The 23,687-nt window shown below is 35.2% G+C and overlaps 1 protein-coding gene and 1 long non-coding RNA gene across 2 annotated transcripts in view; one reads left to right on the top strand and one right to left on the bottom strand.

The window, feature by feature from the left end:
• The window catches only part of LOC135270622 (uncharacterized), a 371,213-nt gene that overhangs the window by 112,047 nt on the left and 235,479 nt on the right, over window positions 1–23,687 (top strand). The window contains exon 3 of the long non-coding RNA XR_010338760.1: window positions 14,133–14,252. This is a non-coding gene — a long non-coding RNA (uncharacterized LOC135270622). The remainder of the gene's footprint in view (window positions 1–14,132; window positions 14,253–23,687) is intronic.
• Window positions 10,526–23,687, bottom strand: part of ADAMTS19 (ADAM metallopeptidase with thrombospondin type 1 motif 19) — a 255,323-nt gene continuing 242,161 nt past the window's right edge. Inside the window, exons 22-23 of the mRNA XM_012447921.3 lie at window positions 14,086–14,263; window positions 10,526–12,154 (exon numbers count right to left, since the gene is read on the bottom strand). Coding sequence (XP_012303344.3) covers window positions 12,003–12,154; window positions 14,086–14,263 — 330 coding nt within the window. The 3' untranslated portion in view covers window positions 10,526–12,002. The remainder of the gene's footprint in view (window positions 12,155–14,085; window positions 14,264–23,687) is intronic.

Genomic DNA, 23,687 nt, shown 5'->3' with positions numbered 1-23,687 from the left:
ATCAGCATTAGATCTCAGAAGAGTGCCATGCGGCTTACAAGAATCAGCAGCCAGGATGTTCTTGAATCAAGCAAGACACTGGAGAGTACTTATCTTCCTCACAGTAATAAACAAGAGGGGGTGTGTTAAAAAATATCTGCCCTACTTATAGTTGTGAAACTGAATTAAGCAGTTAACATTTTTTTCTAAGAATGTTTTGGACCCAAATTCTATCACTGTTTTACAATATTTAAAATAGGTTTGGACTGTTTTATAAATGCATTTACTGGAGAAAGTAATAGGTACTTCATAATGATAGTTAATAACAAAACAGTGAAACCACCAGTGTTTCAAGAATCAAGTGTATTATGCGTATGTGTATGTGCTTGGTACTTTCTGGATTTTCCTGGTTGCTGCCAGAATATATCTAATGAATAAATATTTCTCAGGCTGCTTGCTCTTCCTAAAAGATTCTTTGGGGAATAACACACACCTTAAAGAAGAAATTTACTTGTCTTTGGCTCTCTATATTGGCAAGTGGAGACACAGAACCTAGATCCAACTATATTTGATTAGGCCTTTTCCTTAGCCAAAGCATGAAGTAGGTGGTATAAGCCTTCAGTTTTCCTTAGGGGTCCTTCCTTTTCGATACTTCCACCATTCCCTGGTTGCCCGAGGCTATGGTTGTAAGTAGAGCCTTACAAGTTTAGTGTCAGATTCTCCATCTTCTCCCAGCATCCTTTGTTTGCCTTTACCCCCAAACCAGCAATTCTTGCTTTTCGTTGCTGTCCCTGTAGGTAGCCTACATGACTGACAATCAGGAAATCAAGGTTTCACTTTTTAAAGTACAGATTTAGGGGGTAAAGGTGCAGGTTTATGACATGAGCATATTGCATAATGGTGGGGTCTGGGCTTCTAGTGAACCCATCACCCAAATAGTGAACATAGTATCAATAGGTGGTCTCTCAGCCCTTGACCCCGCTTCTTTTGTCCCCACTTTTGAAGCCCCCACTGTCTGTTGTTTCCATCTTTATATCCATGTGTGGCTATTTCTTAGCTTTCACTTTTAAGTGAGAACACGTGCCTCTGCTAACGCCAGCTCTATTGCCTGAAACATTCCTTCCCATCTGTGACTGTTCACTACCTCCTAACCGCCATTCATGGGTCACTGCTGATACCTAGCCTTTTATAAAACCTTTATATATTTTCCCTAGTAGGTATAATTTTTTTCTTCTTTGAATTCTTACAGTTATTTATTTATACCCTTATCTTCTTATCTTTTATTTGATACTGTATTTCAAACTTTTGTTTTAAGAGCCTTTACACTAAAGGATACTTCACAGAAGAGTAGCCCTATAACATGGCCCTTTCCAATTGAGTCATGTCTGAAAACCTTAATGAAGCCCTTTGTTCAATAAATAATGACTGCTGTTGTCTCTTCTAGTCTACTAGAATTTCATAATGATTGAAAATTGATAATCCAATTAAATTTTTAAAAAATGCCTTAGTGCTCCATTTTTAAATCTGTATTACATCCATACTCAGTGAAAAAAAGGATTCCATTGCCCAAAATGACATCCTCTATAATTCTCTTTGGGTAGTTTATAGTACATAAACTCACATTGAAGGTGGAGAGAATCTGTATTGTTAACTCTAACATTTTCCAAATTAATTTGATCACGTAACAACTCTTTCATTATTTTCCTATTAACACTTAAGAAATAAGTTACTTGATAATAATTTTATCAACTGCTGGCTTAGGGTTTCTAGTTCCTTATTGTAAATAATACCTTTGTTCAAGGGTGACAAAGGATATAAACACATATAAATAATGAGTTACTGTATTGGAAAAGCAGTCTTATGAGAATATGGATATCTGAGGCCTCTCAACCCTTACCATGCAACTAATCATTTGCTCTTCCTTTACAGCATTTTTAAAAATTACAGTATCATTTTCCTATGGATGGATTTTCATCCATAATTGTTTTTGAACCATAAGAATTGGAAAAAGAGAATTAAATACAGCTTAACTAGGCAAAACTACTTATATATTTATTAGGTTGGTGCAAAATAATTGTGGTTTTTGCCACTAAAAGTAATTGCAAATACTTTTGCACCAACCTAATAATTCACATTTCCCTCTCTTAATATCTTTTTTTTTCTGTCTTTCAAGATTACTGAAAGCCAGTGGAAACATCTGAAAGTATTTCCAACTGCAATGCCTATACAATGATCAGATGAGCTGTAGATGTTCATCAAACTGAGATAATTTAGAAATTATTTGCATAGTTTTGATTACAAAGCAATACTATAATTGGGTTACATAAATCCTGTGCATGTCTTATAAAATATTTTCAAAATTGGTAAATAAGTATGGCAATTAGAATAATTGAATTCATAGTATTTATGTAATAGGGAGCCTCTATTACATCCAACTATATAGTATTGTTGGGCAAGATTCTGAGTCTCACTGAAGTTTGGTTTCCTCAGCTAAAAAGGAAAGAAATTAGTGGTACCTTAAAGGTTGCTGAGAGGTTTAACATGTACAGTGGCCAACAGAATGCTCAGCAAATATTAAGCACTAAAAAAATTTGCTGTTATTTTGAGAGTGCATATGAAAATGTATCTTTACTTTAGGTATAAACTGCTATAAAGAAAAACAGGAAAAATTAAAAATTAAAGCCTTATTAACAATCTATAGATAAAAAAATCAATTATGTTTCCCAGAGTCCCCCTTCCCTGTGTGATTCTAGGTGGGAACTGTCCAAAAGAGGGACTTCCATGGTATTCAAACACTAGCAGAAGATAAGAAATAACTAAGATCAGAGCAGAACTAAAGGAGATAGAGACATAAAAGAACCCTTCAGGCCAGGCGCGGTGGCTCAAGCCTGTAATCCCAGCACTTTGGGAGGCCGAGGCAGGTGGATCACGAGGTCAAGAGATCGAGACCATCCTGGTCAACATGGTGAAACCCCGTCTCTACTAATACAAAAAATTAGCTGGGCATGGTGGCATGTGCCTGTAATCCCAGCTACTCAGGAGGCTGAGGCAGGAGAATTGCCTGAACCCAGGAGGCAGAGGTTGCAGTGAGCCGAGATCGCGCCATAGCACTCCAGCCTGGGTAACAAGAGTGAAACTCCGTCTCAAAAAAAAAAAAAAAAAAAAGAACCCTTCAAAAAATCAGTGAATCCAGGAGCTGGTTTTTTGAAAAGATTAACAAAATAGATAGACCACTAGCCAGACTAGTAAAGAAGAAAAGAAAGAAGAATCAAATAGATGCAATAAAAAAATGATAAAGGGCTTATCACTACCAATTCCACAGAAATACAAACTACCATCAGAGAATATTATAAATAGCTCTATGCAAATAAACTAGAAAATCTAGAAGAAATGGATAAATTCCTGGACACTTATACCCTCCCAAGACTAAACCAGGAAAAAGTCAAATCCCTGAACTGACCAATAACAAGTTCTGAAATTGAGGCAGCAATTAATAGCCTACCAAGAAAAAGAAGTCCAGGACCACACGGGTTCACAGCCGAATTCTACCAGAGGTACGAAGAGGAGCTGGTACCATTCCTTCTGAAACTATTCCAAACAATACAAAAAGAGGGAATCTTCCCTAACTTATTTTATGATACCAACATCATCCTGATACCAAAACTTGGCAGAGACACAACTAAAAAAGAAAATTTCAGGCCAATATCCATGATGAACATTGACGTGAAAATCCTCAATAAAATACTGGCAAACTGAATCCAACAGCACATCAAAAAGCTTATCCATCATAATCAAGTCGGCTTCATCCCTGGGATGCAAGTCTGGTTGAAAATATGCAAATCAGTAAACGTAATCTATCACATAAACAGAACCAAATGAAAAAAACCATGAGATTATCTCAATAGATGCAGAGAAGGCCTTTGACAAAATTCAACAGCGCTTTATGCTAAAAACTCATAACAAATTAGGTATCAATGGAATGTGTCTCAAAATAATAAGAGCTATTTATGACAAACTCACAGCCAATATCAAACTGAATGGACAAAAACTGGAAGCATTCCCTTTGAAAACCGGCACAAGACAAGTTGCGTTCTCCCACCACTCCTATTCAATATAGTATTGGAAGTTCTGTTCACGGCAGTCACGAAAGAAAAAGAAATAAACTGTATTCAGTTATGAAAAGAGGAAGTCAAATTGTCTCTATTTGCAGATGACATGACTCTATATTTAGAAGATTCCATCCTCTCAGCCCAAAATCTCCTTAAGCTGATAAGCAACTTCAGCAAACTCTCAGTATACAAAATCAATGTGCAAAAATCACAAGCATTCCTAGACACCAAAAACAGACAGAGAGCCAAATCATGAGTGAACCCCCATTCACAATTGCTACAAAGAGAATAAAATACCTAGGAATACAACCAATAAGGGATGTGAAGGACCTTTTCAAGGAGAACTACAAACCACTGCTCAATGAAATAAGAGAGGACACAAACAGATGGAAAAACATTCCATGCTCATGGTTAGGAAGAATGAATATTGTGAAAATGGCCACACTGCCCAAAGTAATTTATAGATTCAATGCTATACCCATCTAGCTACCATTGACTTTCTTCACAGTATTGCAAAAAACCACCTTAAATTTCATATGGAATTAAAAAAGAGCCCTCATAGCAAAGACAATCCTAAGCAAAGAAAACAAAGCTGGAGGCATCATGCCACCTGACTTCAAACTATACTACAAGGCTACAGTAATTAAAACAGCATGGTACTGGTACCAAAACAGAGATATAGACCAATGGAACAGGACAGAGGCCTCAGAGATAACGCCACACATCGACAACCATCTGATCTTTGACAAACCTGACAAAAATAAGCAATGGGGGAAGAATTCCTTATTTAATAAATGGTGTTGGGAAAATTGGCTAGCCATAGGCAGAAAGCTGAAACTGAATCTCTTTTTTACACCTTATGCAAAAATTAACTCAAGATGATTTAAAGATTTAAACATAAGACTTGACACCATAAAAACCCTACAGAAAACCTAGGCAATACCATTCTGGACATAAGCACAGGCAAAGACTTCATGACTAAAACACCAAAAGCAATGGCAACAAAAGCCAAAATAGACAAATGGGATCTAATTAAACTTAAGAGTGTCTGCACAGCAAAAGAAACTATCATTAGAGTGAACAGGCAACCAACAAAATGGAAAAAATTTTTTACAATCTACCCGTCTGACAAAGGGCTAGTATCCAGAACATACAAAGAACTTAAACAAATTTACAAATTTCATATCCTTTGCCCACATTTTGATGGGGTTGTTTTGTGGGCAAAGGATATGAACAGACACTTCTCAAAAGAAGATTTATGCAGCCCACAAACATATGAAGAAAAGCTCATCATCAATAGTCATTAGAGAAATGCAGATCAAAACTACATTGAGATACCATCTCATGCCAGTTAGAATAGCGATCATTAAAAAATCAGGAGACAACAGATGCTGGAGAGGATGTGGAGAAATAGGATCGCTTTTACACTGTTGGTGGGAGTGTAAATTAGTTCAACCATTGTGGAAGACAGTGTGGCGATTCCTTAAGGATCTAGAACACGATTTGACCCAGCAATCCCATTACTGGGTATGTACCGTAAGGATTATAAATTATTCTATTATAAAGATACATGCACACATATGTTTATCGTGGCACTGTTTACAATAGCAAAGACTTGGAACCAACCCAAATGCCCATGAATGATTGACTGGATAAAGAAAATGTGGTACATATACATCATGAAATACTATGCAGCCATAAAAAAGAATGGTTGACGTCCTTTGCAGGGACATGTATTAAGCTGGAAACCATTATTCTCAGCAAACTGGCACAAGAACAGAAAACCAAACACTGCATATTCTCACTTATAAGTGGGTATTGAACAATGAGAACACATAGACACAGGGAGGGAAACATTATACACTGGAGCCTATGAAGGAGTTGGGGGCTAAGGGAGAGTTAGCAGGGGTTGGGGGCTAGGGGAGGGATAGCATTAGGATAAATATCTAATATAGATGACAGGGTGATGGATGCAGCCAACCATCATGGCACATGTATACCTATGTAAGAAACCTGCACATTCTGCGTATGTACCCCAGAACTTAAAAGTATAATAATAAATAAATATATATATATATATCCCTGTCCCCTTTTTCCCCTACCATTCCTAGCCTCTAGCAACCTCTGTTCTACTCTTTACTTCTAAAAGATCAACACATTTTTGCTTCTGCATTTGAGTGAGGCATGTGGTGTTTAACTTTGTGTTCCTGGCTTATTTTATGTAACATAATGTCCTCTAGTCTCATGTATGTTGCTGCAAATGACAGGATTTCATTCTTTTTTATGGCTGAACTGTATTCCATTATCTGTATATACCACATGTTATTTACGCATTCATCTGTTGATTCCACATCTTGACTATTGTAAATAGTGCTACAATAGGCATGGAAGCCTTTTATGATTTCATACAAATTTTGGAATTGCTTTTTCTATATCTGTGAAGAATGTCGTTGACACTTTGATAGCTAATACATTGAATCTGTATATTGTTTAGGGAGTACCGTCATTTTAACATGAATTTTTCCAGTTCATGACCATGGGACGCCTTTCCATTAGTTTGTATCTTCTTCAATTTCTTTCATCAGTGTTTTATAGTTTGTTTTACTCATAGAGATTGTCTACTTCCTTGATTAAATTTACTCCCAGGTATTTTATTTTTTGGAGCTAATGTAAATGGGATTGCTTTTTTGATTTCTTTTCCAGGTTGTCATTGTTAGCATGTAGAAGCACTACTGATGCTTGTGTATTGGTTTTTTATCCTGGGATTTTACTGAATTTGTTTATCGGTTCTTAGAGTATTTAGATTTTTCTATATATAAGATCATGTCCTCTGCACACAGGGCCAAATTTTACTTCTTCCTTTCCAATTTGCATGCCCTTTGTTTCTTTCTCTTCTGTAATTTCTCTGGCTGTGATTCCCAGCACTATGTTGAATAAGAGTGGTATAGGCTCCCTTATTTGCTTCCATTTTTAGATGAAAAATTTTCAGCTTTTCTCTGTTCAATATGATGCTAACTATGGGTTTGACACATACAGCCTTTACTGTATTGAGGCGCCTCAACACAGCAAACCTTTTTAATTGTACTGCTGATTTCCTCAGGACGTATCCCTATCATCTGTCATGTCTGTTAAATCCATACTTAGACTCAAGTCCTGGAAAATCCAAGGGGACCAAGATTTTCTTCAATCCAAGGATGGAAGATATACAATCTTGGATTAGCTTTAATTTTTTTTTGATATGTGTGTGCTAAGTAGAGATTCTGGATTTAACATGTTAGTTGATGTGACTGAGAATAATTCTAACAGTTTGACTGAAAACTGGACCCAATAGTGGTTTGTGTTGAGCAAAGTTGAGATGCCAGACTTCCTTGCTACAATGTAGTATAGGAAAGGTATACAACAATTTAGGAAGATTGGTTTTAATATGATAGATATGCTCATCCACCTGTTAAATATGTTTCCCAAAAGGGTCTAGAGGGCATTCCCTAATCAAGGCTTTGAAAGATACAGTGGTAAAGGCAGTGTTGGAATCCTTAAAGAATGCTGTAGTGGCTATTCTCTGGAAGCCAGGAATAACATTGGGAAATGCTGCCACAGAACCAGTCTTATAGAATTTAACAAGCATAATAAATTCCATATGGCCATGAACCAAGTGGCCAGATTTAACTTTCAAAGACTACATGTGCATGGATGCTATAAAGAGCAGCGGATTCAATGTAGTAAAGGGAATTGCTATGGTATAATTTTGGTTCCCGCTGCCACCCCCACCAAATTAATATGTTGGAACTTAATGCCCACTGCGATAGAACTAAGAGGTAGTGCCTTAAGAACATAATTAAATTATGAGGCAGAGCTCTCATGAATGGAATAACATCCTTACAAAAGTTGCTAGCGAGCATTCTTACCCCTTCTGCCATGTCAGGACAAAACAAAGGCACCATTCATGATGAACAGGTCCTTGCCAGACCCCAAATCTGCTGGTGCCTTGATCTTGGACTTCCCAGATCAGAACCGTGAGCAATACATTTTTGTTTATAAATTAGCCAGTCTCAGGTACTTTGCTATAGCAGTCCAAACAGACTAAGACAGGAATGGTTTGACCTACAAACATTTTTGGTATTGGCCAATTGACCAGGGTGTCCTTAGGATTGAAATATGTGGGCACTCTTCTAAAATGTTACTTGATTTATATAAGCATTATATCTATATACTTGATTTGAATCACCACACCAGATAATTGCATTCCCTTGATCAGTTTTCATTGGAGAGATGGTTCTCAGAACCAGAACTCTCTGAATGAAGGGGAGGCCAGTTTTGAGAATATTTCCTCAAAAACTTCAGGGACCTCACAGCTTGGTAAAATTTCTAGGAATCCAGTGACATGTTGAGATATCCCTTCTAAGTAAAGGACAAATTCCTGCCTCTAGCCCTTCCTGAGAGACACACATCCCATTTGGGCTGTGACAATGTATAACTCATTTTGGAATGTTACTTTACACAATATTACTGAGTAATCCCAAAGACTTCCAGTTTTATGTACTGCATAGAATAAGAAGATAATCAGTCTAGGTTGCAATTGAAGCTATTCTGCTCTTTAGGCAATGTGGCACAGCAAATATGATGGTACTAAAAGAATCAGTGGCACATACAATCCTATATGGAGTTTCTGGCAGGCTCCTGTTGGTTAATCACAGTGAGATCTTAATAACTTTGGAGCAAAGCTGTGTCATTTTCTACAAATAATTATTTCTGTTTTAAGAAACTATTTCTGGGTTTGAATGAAATGCTAGTAAATGTTTAATCCTTGACCACAGGCCACCAAATTCCCATGTAACTTGAACTGCTCGTTATAACCTGGGTGGTGTCTGGTCCATCCAGGTTACCTGGACAGATTATTACTTCATCATCAAGTGTATAAGATTAGTCTTGAGCACACACTGAAGGCATAAGTACCTTGAATAATTGGATCTGATGGTAAGGGTCCTACTGTTGCTACATTGCCTCCACTCTCTCAACCCACACAGCCTCATAGAGAATTTATTATAATGAATTGACTGAGACAGAAAACATTTGGTCTTGGTTTACTAATGGTTCTTCACAATATGCTAGCATAACCAAGAGTAGTCTACAGCTGTAGCTCTACAACTCCACACAGAGGTGACTCAAGTGATTAGTAAGAAAAATCCTCTCAGAAGGAATCCAGCTGTGCATCTGGCTGTTTATTTTGACTGAAAGAAAAAACAGCCAGTGGTATGGATATGCACTAACTTAAGGGCTGTGTCTAATGGATTTGGTAGGAACTTGAAAGGAGCATGACAAAACCTGGTAATAATGAAGTTCTGAGGAAAAGGAATGTGGATAGAACTCCTTGAATTGCTTATATACTTATATTCCATTTGAATGTTAACCAAACAGCATACTCAGGAGAAACTGATCTCAATCATCAGGTGGATAAGATAACATGTTCTTTTGATCTTGATCAGTCTCTTTCACCCATCTCTATCCTTGACCAATACCCTCAAAAATAGATAATGGTGGCAGGGGTGAAGATTATGCATGGGCTAAGCAACATGAACTTTCTTTCACCAAAGTCAATCTAGATACAGTCACTGCTGAGAGTTCCACCTAACAACAGCAGAGAAGACATTTTGGTACCCTTCTACGGGAGAACCAGCCCACCACTTTGATTGTAGGTTGATTACATTAGACTGTTTCTATCACAAAAGAGGCAGTGGCTTGTTCTTGCACAAATAGTCAGTTGATCTGAAAATAAATTTGCTTTCCCAGTTTGTAATGCTTCTGCCAAAATACCATCTGTGGACTTAACAAATGTCTCACTCACTGTTAGGGTATTTCACACAATATTGTTTTTGTTCAGGGAACTTGTGTGACAGCAAATAAAATGTGGCAAAGGGCTCATCCTCGTGTACATCTCTTATATTACCATGCTCCCCATCACCCTGAAGCAGATGGCCTAACAGAATGATATGTCTTTTTAAGAAAGATTTAGTCTCTTACCAGGTGTACAAAAACACTTTGGAGGTCTGAGATAATGTTCTCTAAGATGTATATTTTCTGAATTATCAACCAATACGTGGTGCTATTTCTACCTAGATTTATGGATTCAGGAATCAAGGTATGGAACTGAGAGTGTCTCCTCTTACTGAATTTTTCCTTGTCCCATTCATCTACTATCTCACATAAAATTTGTTGATATTGGTTAACCCTTTAGCTCAGCAATTAAATTAAAGGACTTACATAGGAAGGGTCAATCTAGAAAAAAGTGACCTCAATATTAAAACACATTTATTACAATGAGGGTGAAAAATATTAAAGAGAGAAATTTAACGAACTGTGAAGCTTGAGGTTTTACCCTACTTGCAACTTATTAAGTTAGCCCATTATGATTTCAGGGCAGAAGACATGAAACTCCTGGGTTAGAGACAAATGACTTTATTATTCACAGCAATAGTAGTAGCCAGGGATTCAGCGTTTCCTGTACTAGATCCCTGAGCCCCATTTCCCACAGGGTGACATGAAGAGAGCCGGGTGACATGAAGAGAGCCAGATGACATCAGCACATGCATTGGGCTGTCTTATAGTAAAGAAACCCCAATTTTAGGGAACCTGAAACTTTTATAATGAGAAGCATATTTGTCCTTTGCTCCCAATACAGATACTATCTTCCAGCTATACAAACATCCTTTAGAAGACACTCCAGGACAAAAGTAGACAGTACCTTTGTATGTCAGACATGTAGATATGTGACAAGACTATGAAGAATTGTCTCTCAATGGCAAATTTCACATATTTTATTGAAAAATCTAAGAAATCATGTGAATCATGTACAATATTTTCTCACAAGAAAAATTTTAAGCTGGATTTTGAACGTTTCACAGAATTGTAAAACTTTTTAATTTTTAAACGGAAAAAAAACACAATGAAACTACCACAGTATTATATGCTTTCTGTTTTTCCTTATTCCTAGGGAAAAGGCTGAGAAATATTAGTAAATTTTCTAATTATGATTCGTAAGACTAAGTACTATGCTCTTTAATAAATCTGCTAAAAAGATACAGGGAAATGGGTGGATCAATGTTTTCTTTGTTAAAATATTTAAGAAAAGCTAAAATCTAGTGACAATATGTTAAAATAATACACATTTTTGTAAGATGTTACCATTTCTAACGATTTCTCTACACTATATCAACAGTGCAATTGTGATTCAGTGTAAATCATTACAGTGTTTCATTGTTACAACATTTGTGTTCAAGTACATGTTCATGAACATGATCAAAGTCTCTATTCTGAATTTTCTTTTCCATTATCAAAATAAGGTTATAATTACAGCAGAATTTTTCCTATGGATGTCTATAAATCTGAACCAAATTTATAATACATTCTCTAAAAACCTGTTCAACACTATGAGGTTCATTATGTTTGCACATCTCTTGCAGATTACAGAAAATGGGCTAATTCTGCAGCAGGACACCAAAAACCAAAAATAATTTCTCTTCATATATAACTAAACTATTATGCTATGTCAGTATACATTCTGGGTAATTCAATGGTATTGGTGGGGAGAGAGTAGCACCTTAGAGATAGCCCTAACAAACAATGAAACATTTTTTAAGTATAGTGATCTGCTTTTTTCTTTTTCTTTTTATTAGATTACTGGATCCAATTAATTCATTCATATAAAATTATTTATGAAGCCATATAGCATAAATCAAAATGTTTGTGTAATCAAAACAAGCACCACATTGGATGTTTGGCAGGCAAAAAATAAATTAATTAATTCATTTGATTAAATTATATGTAATCTGATAATATTTGGTCTCAAAAACATGCTAGTGTGTGTGTTTATAAATAATGTAATTGCAAAGAGCTGTGATCCAGACAGCCTGCTAGAGGTCAACTCTTCTGCTGCAGCTTTTGGGCATAGAAGTCCCTGCACGTTTCACAGCAGCGCTGATACCACCGCATGTCCTGACATAGGTTCTTTTCACGTATTACTCGGCAGTACACTGGCCACTGATCTCCCAGGCACTTGAAGGTCAGAGCAGCTGTGAAATAGAACATAGTGAATTCAATCCATGCAGATACCGTATACGTCATTAGTAAAAACAAACTTCAAGCATTTAAGTAGGAGGAATTTTGTACACTCTCTTTGATTCATTTATATTACCTTTTGGAATTTAAACGATAAAGAAATACATGCACATACAGACCTCCTGTGATTCAAAAGTAAAGAATGAATAATGTTTTTACTTATAAATGTTTTTAAACTTATTAAAGATAGAATTCCCAGGTTCAATGTGTTGTACTTTTAAGCTTCAGTTTTATAGCTTTCATTTAAACTTCTTTTGAATTTTAGTAGAGAAAATTAAAAAGAAAAATAAATGTGCTCAATATATCTACTTTTATGGGAATACAAATTAATAAATATTGTAGTTGAAATTACAAAGAAATGGCAAACAAAAATATGCTCTCAGTTATTTCATATTCCTAGTTTCCCCAGGTAACAGACACATCTAGGTGAATTATCTGGATCTGTGATTTCAGGCTTCTATAAAAATCAATGCATATCATCACCGGTGACTGAGATTTATAGCAATAGTTGAAGCATTTGAAATGAGAACTTGGTATAGAATATTTATTTGATCATGTAGACTTGGCCTCCCTTTTAGTAAAAACAATAGTGTGTTCTGGAAGGCATAGTGAAAGTCACTCCTGCTATAATTCTTCCTTTTGCATATGAGAATGAATCATAGTCTAATATAATCATTCTACTTTTAAAAACTTTAGATTTTTCTAACTATTGTGCTTCTGTATTTTGGGGCATACCTTCAAGGAATAATAAATAGAGAAAATGCAATTTTAACAAAATTTTTCTTTTATTCCATTATTTTCTGCTACATGATATTTCAAGGACTCCAAGTAATTGTTGGAGAAAGAAATTATACTGCTATTGAATAAGTAGATTTAGCACATGTGCTCTAGAATTGCTTAACTTTTTGTCTTAATTAGTGTTATTCACCTTGAAGTGATTATTTCTTAGGAATGTTAGTTAATTATTTGGCCCCAAAAAGATAATTTTTATATTTTCATGAAGAAACCAAATTTTCCCATTTGATTGAGTCTTATGCCTGGAAAAATACCTATGATAATTTAGCTCCTTACATTTTGGTAAAATTAGTTTGTAGATTCAAATTTTTCCTCTGGACATTATATGCACAGGTTAAAACCAAAGGTATTAAAAATAAATTAACCCACTGACAGTCAGGCAGGAGTACGGTTAAAAGCTGCTAATAATCACAGATATAAATGCTAAATCATTCATTAGTATTTGTTATACAAGTGCATAAAATATATACTCGAATTCTCAATTATAGATTAGATTAAATAATAAAAATTGAGGATATATATGAAGGCATTTCATAAACATCAATGTATTCAATATTACTAGCATTTATTTTTTATTTAGTATTATATTCTCAAAACTTAAAAAGAAAATAGAACTTCTTGTTTAATGGTGTAGATCCATGCACCCATTCTTGAAAGACATTTTTTAGTGTATGTCCTTCTGAAGAATAATTTATACCCAGATTACAAGGAAGACTATTAACCATGGAGGAGTCTAATCTACAATCTCATCTTTCCACATATATTAACTTAATTGATAGTTCTGCTGTGGGACTGATCTGAGTCTAAATTTTGGTTACAAGAAGACCTTGGGTGGTGTGGCATTATTATTTCCTGGAACTGGCTGATTGGACAACTTTAGGAATCAAAGCAGTTTAAGTTTTTAGGACTTTTTTACCCACCTTACCATTTGGATGAAATCATATTTAAATGGATCCAGTTAAGTCTAAACCAAAATAATCAGTATAGGTTTACAACTATCAAGGTTTAAAGTCATATGCAAAATACAATAAGCCACAAGCATTTCTATATTTCTCAAAAGCATCTCTTTTTTTTTTTTTAATCTTCTTACCCAGTCTGGGGGATGTTATGGTATTTACATTAATTTTCTCATTGCAGGGTTGAAGGTGGCATGGCCTGTATGCTGCAGGTTTTTCTGAGGAAAAACATTCATTTCCATGTCTTCCTGTGATCTTATGCATGCATTGGATAACACGTGACTGCATTCCTTTGCCACAGGTAATGGAGCACTAGGAGAAATGCAAAGTTTGTTAAAGTTCTTTTTTTTTTTTTGCTGTTATTATTTTCTAGGATGTAAGCAACCTTCTCTAAATATTACTTAAAATTAAACATGAGCTGCAACATCCACAGTCAATGCAAAACATGGGTCAGAAACATTGATGCTCATAAATCGGGCACAATGCTGTTGAGAACCTCTGGCTGATCTAAGACAGTGTTTTGGGTAATGACAAGGGCATAAGAGTAAAGAAGGATAAAGAAAAAGATACCGTATGACTTGAAGGGAAAGAGAGTGAATGACACCAGCAATGCTTGAGCAGACAGCTTTCAAAGGTCTAATACATAGTTTGCAACAAATAATTGATTCATTATTATTTAATCATTGATGTTCCTAAGTTAGCACATGTCCACTTTTAGAGCTGGGTCCTTGTTACAGTCCTTAATATACTCATCTGTTTTATTTTCTTTGGCTTTAAAATGTTTATAAATAATATCAAAATGTCTTAGCCAGATATGTTATTAAAATATTTGATTTTTCTTGGTAGATTAGATGATATTAGTATTTTGCTAATAAAAATATTTGATAATCTGAATTTCTCAGGTAAAATTCACTTTTTTTCTTTTTTCTTTTTATTATTTAAATTTTTTTATTTTTATAGATTTAGGGGATGGATATATAGCAAAATGGTAAAGTTTGGGCTTCTAGTATACCCATCACCCAAATAGTGAATACTGTACACAATATGTAAATTTTCAACTCTCTTTGCTTTTGGAGACCCCAGTGTCTGTTATCTCTCTTTCTATGTCCATGTGTACCCATTGTTTAGTTTCCACTTATAAGTCAGAACATGCATATTTGATTTTCTGTTTCTGAGTTATTTCACTTAGGATAATGGCCTCCATTCATATTGCTGCAAAAGTCATAATTTCATTCTTTTTTGGGTGCATATGATTCCATGGTATGTGTATATCATGTATTTGATACACATACACACATACCCACACACACACACACACACACACACTTGCTTTATCCAACTGTTGGTGGATACTTCTTTGATTCCATAACTTTGCTAATATGAATAATGCTGTGATAAACAAATGAGTGCCTGTATCTTTTTGATACAATAATTTTGTTTCCTTTGGATAGATACCCAATGGTGGGATTGCTGAGTCAAATGGTAGTCTATTTTAGGTCTTTGAGAACCCTCCATACTATTTTTCATAGTGGTCATATTTATTTATATTTTCACCAACGATTGTGTAAGTATTCCCTTTTCTCTGTATCTTGACTAACATCTGTTGTTTTTATGTCTTTGTAATAGTAGCCATTCTGACTTTGGTTTTAATTTGCATTTCTTGGATGATTAGTGATGTTGAGTATTTTTTCATATTTGTGGGCTGCTTGTGTGCTCTTCTGAGTAATGTGCATTCATGTTCTTTGCCCCCTTTTTAATGGGGCTTTTTGTTTTTTGTTTGTTGAGTTGTTTGAGTTCCTTGCAGATTCTGAATATTAGTCCTTGTCAGATGCATAGTTTGCAAATATATTCTCCCATTCAGTTAGTTTTATGTACACTCTATTGATTATTTCTTTTGATGTGCAGAAGCTCTTTAGTTTAAATAAGTCCCAATTTTGTCTTTTTGTTTTTGTTGCATTTGCCTTTGAGGTTTTACTCATAAATTCTTTGCTTATGCCAATATTCAAAAGGATTTTCTTTGGTTTCTTCTAGGATTTTAAGTTTTAGGTCTTATGTTCAAGTGTTTGATCCACCTTGAGTAAATTTTCATGTATGGTGAGAGATAGGGGTCCAATTTCATTGTTCTGCATATGGCTACCAATTTTTTTCCAGCATCATTTATTGAATAGGGTTGTCCTTTCCTCATTGCATATTTTTGTTGACTCTGTTGAAGATCAGTTGGTTGTAGGTACGTGGTTTTGTTTCTGAGTTCCCTTTTCTGTTCCCTTGATCTGTGTATCTATATTTGTACCAGTACAATGCTATTTTGGTTACTATAGCCTTGTAGTATAAAGTTAGGTAATGTGATGACTCTAGCTTTGTTCTTTACTTAGGATTTCTTTGGCTATTCAGGCTATTTTGGGGTTCTATAGGAATTTCAGGATATTTTTCCTAATTCTGTGAAAAATGACATTGATAATTTGATAGGAGTTGTGCTGAATCTATAGATTGCTTTCGGTAGTATGGTCATTTTAATGATATTGATTCTTATAATCCATGAGCATTTTAATCATATTGATTCTTATAATCCACAAGCATGGGATATTCTTCCTTTTGTTTGTGTCACTTACTTCTTTCATCAGTGTTTTGCAGTTCTCCTTGTAGAGGTCTTTCACCTGTTTAGTTAAATGTATTCCTAAGTAATGTGTGTGTGTGTGTGTGTGTGTCTATTGTAAATTGGATTGACTTCTTGATTTCATTCTCAGTTTTAATGTTATTGGTATATAGACATGCTTCTTCATTGATTTTGTATCCTGAAACTTCACTGATGCCATTTGTCAACTCTAGGAGTCTTTTGAAGGAGTCTTTAGAGTTTTCTAGGTAAATAATCTTGTTATCAGCAAACACAGATAATTTGAATCCCCCTTTTAAAATCTGGATGTTTTATTTTTTTTCTCTTGCCTGCTTGCTCTGGGTAGGACTTCCAGTACTATGTTGAGAAGTGGTGAGTGGGTATCTTTATCTCGTTCCAGTTTTTGGGGAAATGCTTTCAACTTTTTTCCCATTCAGGTTGATGTTGGCTGTGGGTTTGTTATATATGTCTTTTATTAATCAAGTGCGCTTTTAGCAGATTTCTTGCATTTCAACTAAATGTTATTTTCATTTGTAAAATATTTTGCAAAGAACATATTTGATGTATAACAGTCTTTTACCAGGGAAGTCTCTTGGTTTTATACATATATTACTAAATTTGTTTTGTGACACAAATAGGCTGATACTAATTTGTCTGAGAAAATACCATTATTTTATGGCATTAAAGCTATATGTAAGAGAGAAAATGTATTTGTGTTTCTGAAAATAATAATTTATTTACTAGCCATATTATTTTCTATGTAAAAAGATATAGCAATATTTTGCTTAAAGGGTTTATTAATACTATTAATAAATCCCATTTAAATAAATTATCTTGGTGTGTACTATTCTGTTTAAAAATTTTTAAATATTTTCTGATTGTCATCTTTTAAGTATACAGATATGCCATTTTTAATACTTTTTTCCTCTGTATTTTCTAAGTCACTATTAGTATTGCATTCTCTTTGCTATCAATTCTTCCATTATGATCATCATCGGGCTCGTCTCTTATTTTCATTTGCACAAGAAGCATTCTGCACAAATCTTCATTATCGCAAATCTAATGTGCTATTGTTTGATTTGTTTTTAGTCCTCAGCCTGCCAATGAATGTCACATATTAACTGAAAATGCATTCTTTCAAAATTTATCTACATATATATGCTCCTTGGACAAAAATCTTTGGTTACTGAGTTTACCATTGCCTACAAGATAAGGCCCAGTATTCCGCTACATTCAGGCTGGCATGTATTTACCTCTTCAACTTTAATTCGATCCCACCGTATTAAAAATAATTTGTTCTTTTATAAATTAATCATTTCCATACAATTTCTATTTCTACCTCTACAATTGTGCTGAGATTAATACTCCTTTCCTAAGTGCCATGCCTTTTTTCAAAACTTTATCTTAGGCTGCGTGTGGTGCCTCACGCCTGTAATTCTAGCACTTTGGGAGGCCGAGGCAGGCAGTCACTTGAGGCCAGGAGTTCTAGACCAGCCTATCCAACATGGTGAAACCCCGTCTCTACTAAAAATAAAATAATTAGCTAGGTGTGGTGGTGCAGGCCTGTAATTCTAGCTACTGGGGAGGATGAGACAGGAGAATTGCTTAAATCCAGGAAGCAGAGGTTGCAGTGAGCCAAGATTGCACCCCTGCACTCCAGCCTGGGTGACAGAGTGAGACTCTGTCTCAAAAACAAAACAAAACAACACAAAAAACACAATCTCAAATCCAGTCTCCCCATGAAAGCTTCCACATTATCCCAACTACCTATGCATATTTATGCAATATTTATAAATTAAACCATATATTCGTATGTTGAGTCTACACTTCAGAATCACAGGAGAGATTTAAAAAAAAAATGATGGATTTTAAGACAGAATTTCTTAGTCAATAAATGCACCTGAGATCTGGAAATCTGCATTTTTAATAAAAGCATCTAGGAGATTATGCTGTGCAGTCTGAGTTTGGAAATTACTGGCCAAAAATAAGTGTTCTGTATTTAACAGAGACCCTTTGTATTACTTCTTATCTGTAAGTAGTACCATATAATTCATCTTGATGTCGCCTCAGCTGCATGGTAAGTTATGTTAGAGTTGTTCCTATGTCATGTTCAATAAAGAAGCCTATATTTCTGGTATGAAAATAGCTTACTGCAGAATAACGGAATTTTATGTGTATGTCATTAACATGAATGTATAGATAACTTAGCTTTCTAAGTTTCATTCTGTATATATTTCCACTAAATATTATCTTTGTATCTGATGAATTCTTAGCTTTCTGCAAATAGCAGATCAAAGAACAACAACAGAGAACAAAACCTGACTTTTTCTCTTAAACTTCTACAGGATCTGAGTATTTCCAGTTCAGTGTAAGCTTTATTGTAATTTCCAGCTATTATAGGAAGACTGTTTGACGTGGTCTTTCTCCTTTAAAAGGCTTAATCTCAATACTACTCTATACAATGGATATAATCATATAAATTGAGACACACTCAGAAGAATATTTTCAGAAATGCAATACAGTTTAACTAAAACTTTCAAGGGATTAATATTACATAAAACAAAATACCGTTCTAGTCCCCATTCCTAAAATTTCTGTAAATCTTGAAAAAAAAAAATCACAATATTTGAGAAGCCAAAAGAATAATAGAAGCCTTAGAAAGATGGGCTCACTCTGATGTGATAAAGAAGGTTCTCAATAATATTTCAAAGAGGCCCATAATTAGTCACGGACTATTCCTGACACTTTCAGTCAATCTTACATAATCAACTCCAAAGGATATGACCAAAATGAAGTAACGTATCATTTTTTAGTATTACTGAAAATGACATAAAATAACAATAGACAACTCAGAATATATAATCAGAATAAGATAACTCAGAATATATAGTCTCAGCAGATAATGGCTGAATAGTGCCTTTAAATAAAAATTTGGGAACTAGAAAAAGATGTTAGTTGCATTTTATAGGCAAATTATGTTTTGTAACTATTTGGGAATAACATGGAAATAAAAATATTGTTTAAGAAATAATGGAAACTCTCGGCCGGGCGCGGTGGCTCATGCCTGTAATCCCAGCACTTTGGGAGGCCGAGGCGGGTGGATCACGAGGTCAAGAGATCGAGACCATCCTGGTCAACATGGTGAAACCCCGTCTCTACTAATACAAAAAATTAGCTGGGCATGGTGGCGCGTGCCTGTAATCCCAGCTACTCAGGAGGCTGAGGCAGGAGAACTGCCTGAACCCAGGAGGCGGAGGTTGCGGTGAGCCGAGATCGCGCCATTGCACTCCAGCCTGGGTAACAAGAGCAAAACTCCGTCACAAAAAAAAAAAAAGAAATAATGGAAGCTCTATAATTCATTAAACTAAAACAGTATATATTTCTGCTTTTGAAACTAATCACTAATAGATTTGCTTTATTATTAAAATAAATAATCTTTAGCCTTAGAATCTAATTTCCATTAGAATATTTTAATAATAAAATATCAATCTCTTACTAGTGTTTTCTTTATAAAATATAATTTGGTAAAACTTTTATTACAAATGTATGAAAAATGAATAGTTATTTGAAATAGAACAATTGAAATCCCAAGGTATCTTCTAAACTATTTATTATTTTTATTATAGAAGACAATATTAAATAATAAAATATCTTCTCAAATAATGTCACTATGATTAAAAACACACAGACATTAAAGATAAAGCCAAAATAATTCTGACCTCAAAATTAGGAGATCTGGCTTCTGATTATTTGCCTCTAGCAAACAATTTACCTGAAACTTATTTTTCCTTTTTGTTAAACAAGGTATTGTAGTAGATCATAGCTATAGTTTCAGGTCTAAATTAGTATGAAAGTAAAATTCCAAATGATTTATTAATAAAAGTTACTATCATCTAAGCGGTGAAAACTTCTAAGTGGTGAAGCTACATAAGAGTAAAGACTCTAAACTCATTAACTAATTATCCACTTTGCCAGCTCACAGTTGTGGCAAGTCCTAGCTATCTACAAATAGAAGTCCTGTCTAACAGAGTCTCAAAATTATAGTTTGCTTGAATGTCTCAGAATACTACATCATTTATCGGTTTTCAAATATTTATTGACCACTCATTATGTTCATGGTCCTGTATAGAAAAAAAAAACAAAAAACACCAGAGATTATTCACTATGGATCTGGTATTTTATTCAATAACATTTATTAACAAAACACAATGACACAAAATTGATGGAGTTAGAAGCAGATTACTACCACTATGGAAGCTGGGCAATTTCATCCATATTTAGCCAATTCTTTAATTTTTTAGTTTTTTTTGAGATGAAGTCTCACTCTTGTCACCCAGGCTGGAGTGCAATGGTGCAATCATGGCTCACAGCAACCTCCACCTCCCAGGTTCAAGCGATTCTCCTGCCTCAGCCTCCTGGGTAGCTGGGATTACAGGTGCCTGCCACCACACCTGGTTAATTTTTGTATTTTTAGTAGAGATGAGGTCTCACCATGTTGGCCAGGCTGGTCTTGAACTCCTGACCTCAGGTGATCTGCCCGCCTGGGCCTCCCAAAGTGCTGGGATTTCAGGCATGAGCCACCAGTTACACTACAAAGTCACTTTGTTGCTTTCTGATCAAAGGAAATCAATAATACTGTTATGGGAAAGGGCTCCCAATCCAGACCCCAAGACATGGGGTTTCTGGACCTCATACAAGAAAGAATTCAGGGTGAGTCCATAGAGTAAAGTGAAAGCAAGTTTATTAAGAAGGTAAAGGAATAAAGAAGGGCCACTCCATAGGCAGAGCAGTAGCATGAGTGGCTCAACTTAGTATACTTATAGTTATTTATTGATTATGTGCTTAACAAAAGGTGGATTATTCATGAATTTTTGGGAAAGATGTGGGCAATACCCAGAACTGAGGGTTCTTCACCTTTTTTGACCACATAGAGTAACTTCCTGATGTTGCCATGGCATTTGTAAACTGTCATGGTGCTGGTGGGAGTGTCTTTTAGCATGCTAATGATTATAATTAGAGTATAATGAGCAGTAAGGAGGACCAGAAGTCACTTTCATCACCATTTTGGTTTTGGTGGGTTTTGGCCAGCTTCTTTACTGCAGCCTGTTTTATCAGCAGGGTCTCTGTGACCTGTATCTTGTGCCCACCTCCTGTCTCATCCTGTGACTTAGAATGCCTTAACCTCCTGGGAATACAGCCCAGTAGGTCTCAGCCTTATTTTACTCAGCCCCTATTCAAGATGGAGTCTCTCTGATTCCAAAGCCTCTGACAATACTACTCTTGAAAGCTTTTCCTCCACTCAATACTAATAGAAGCTAGCACTTATTTCATGTTTATTATATGCCAGGCACTGTGTTAGAGGTTATGTTTATTTTAATATCTCACATGAAGGCCATGAATACTATTATCCCTGTTAAACAGATGAGAAAGTAGAGGCTCACATAAATTCACAAAATGCCTAAGGCTTTAGAAGCAAGAAGTGCTGAAATTAGTGTTTTAACTTAAAAAATACTGAATTCAGCATTTGAACACTTAAGCACTATTTAATATTCAAAGATTGCTAATATATCTCTTATGTTAAAACAGAAATATTTACCTTTTCCACATACTGCCATGTTAGCCTGTTATCCTACTCTACTGTTAAACAATAATGAATTTTGAAAGCTTTTTTGTTTCGTTTTTGGTATAACTCAGGTTATATGATATGAGATTAACGTTTGCTCTAAGGACAATTTACATGCATGATTCATCTTTAGATAGGGTGATCATATAATTTATTATCCATATCCCGACATTTGTGAAAGAAGTTGCTGATAACAATTTTTCCCAGACTTTAGGGATACTGGGACAGTCCTGCGTAAACTAAAACATCTAGTCACCTTATCTACAGACAACCTACAACATATCATGTATTAGACAATAAAGACAAATGAACAGACATATGAAATACCTATTATATTCCAGGCCTCCGATATGCTTTTACATAGCGTATCTTGGTTATCTTTCTGATAATCCTAACAGCATTACTAATGGAAAGTGTGAGGCATGTATTTCATTCATTCATTCAACACATATTTACTGAGCCAATGTGCCACTGTCTCGAGACTGGGATGTAATAGTAAGCAAAACAGACAAGAACAGGGGCCCCCAGGAGCTTACATCTTAATGGGTGAGAGGGTAAGAGCAAAAAAATAAAGGAGGAAAGTAAATTATAATTTACATTTTAACAGGTACTATGGAAAAAATTAAAGCTTGGAGACAAGATGAGACACGTTTGGGGTAAGGGATTTTGTAATTCAAATAGGAGAATCAGGGTAGGACTCAAGGAGATGGTACAAAGACTTGCCCCATAAGAGGAGAGACAAACCTCAAATGCAAGTCCTTTGATTCCAGATATAATGTTATTTCCACTATATGCACTGTATAGTTTTATTCTTACATTTCCATGCTATGATATTCCAAAGTGTTTAATAACAAGGGCAAATGAGTAAAGTGGACCTTTAAGTAGGTGTTTCTTCAGATTCCATGGCATGTTCTCTCCCCCTTTCCTTCCTTCTCCCTTCTTTCAGTCTCTTTCTAATAAATGCTAAATCTTGCTCTTCACATCTGTATCAAGTAATTTAATGTATATTTGAAACAAGACACACTATAGACTTCCACTAAAAGCCAAAATGCTAAAATGTCAGCATCAATTTGCCAGCAAATGGGAAAGAAATACAGTTTACCAGATAACTTGCCATTGAAATTTCTTTTACAAGGAAAATTTTCTGACTAGAGTATTTAAAAAAGAGAGTCTTGTATTGTCTGATGGATATTCTGTTCCCCCGTTTAATATTGTCCCAAAGGACCTTTGAAACAAAGCACCTCATGAATCAATTCCATGTACAAGTCTTTAATTCTGAATAGGAAACGCAATCATGATGTCCTAGTTTTACTAGAGTGAAAAGGAAGCAATCATCTTTAGAGCAAATGTAAACAGCTTAGAAAATTGCTCACAAGAATTTAGGACTTAAGCAAATTTTTGACATAGACAAACAACAAGGCACAAGGAAAACTGATGTTGATAATCCCTTTTCCCCACCAAAAAATAATCTCCAAAGTCTCTAAAAGCAAAATTTGTTCTAC

Source organism: Aotus nancymaae, unplaced genomic scaffold (assembly GCF_030222135.1).
Source record: "Aotus nancymaae isolate 86718 unplaced genomic scaffold, 86718_ANA_hifiasm-v0.15.2.pri h1tg000064l_1, whole genome shotgun sequence".
Classification (NCBI taxonomy): domain Eukaryota; kingdom Metazoa; phylum Chordata; class Mammalia; order Primates; family Aotidae; genus Aotus; species Aotus nancymaae.
The sequence above is the reverse complement of the archived record's forward strand: the minus strand, read 5'-3'. Positions and strand labels throughout refer to the sequence as shown.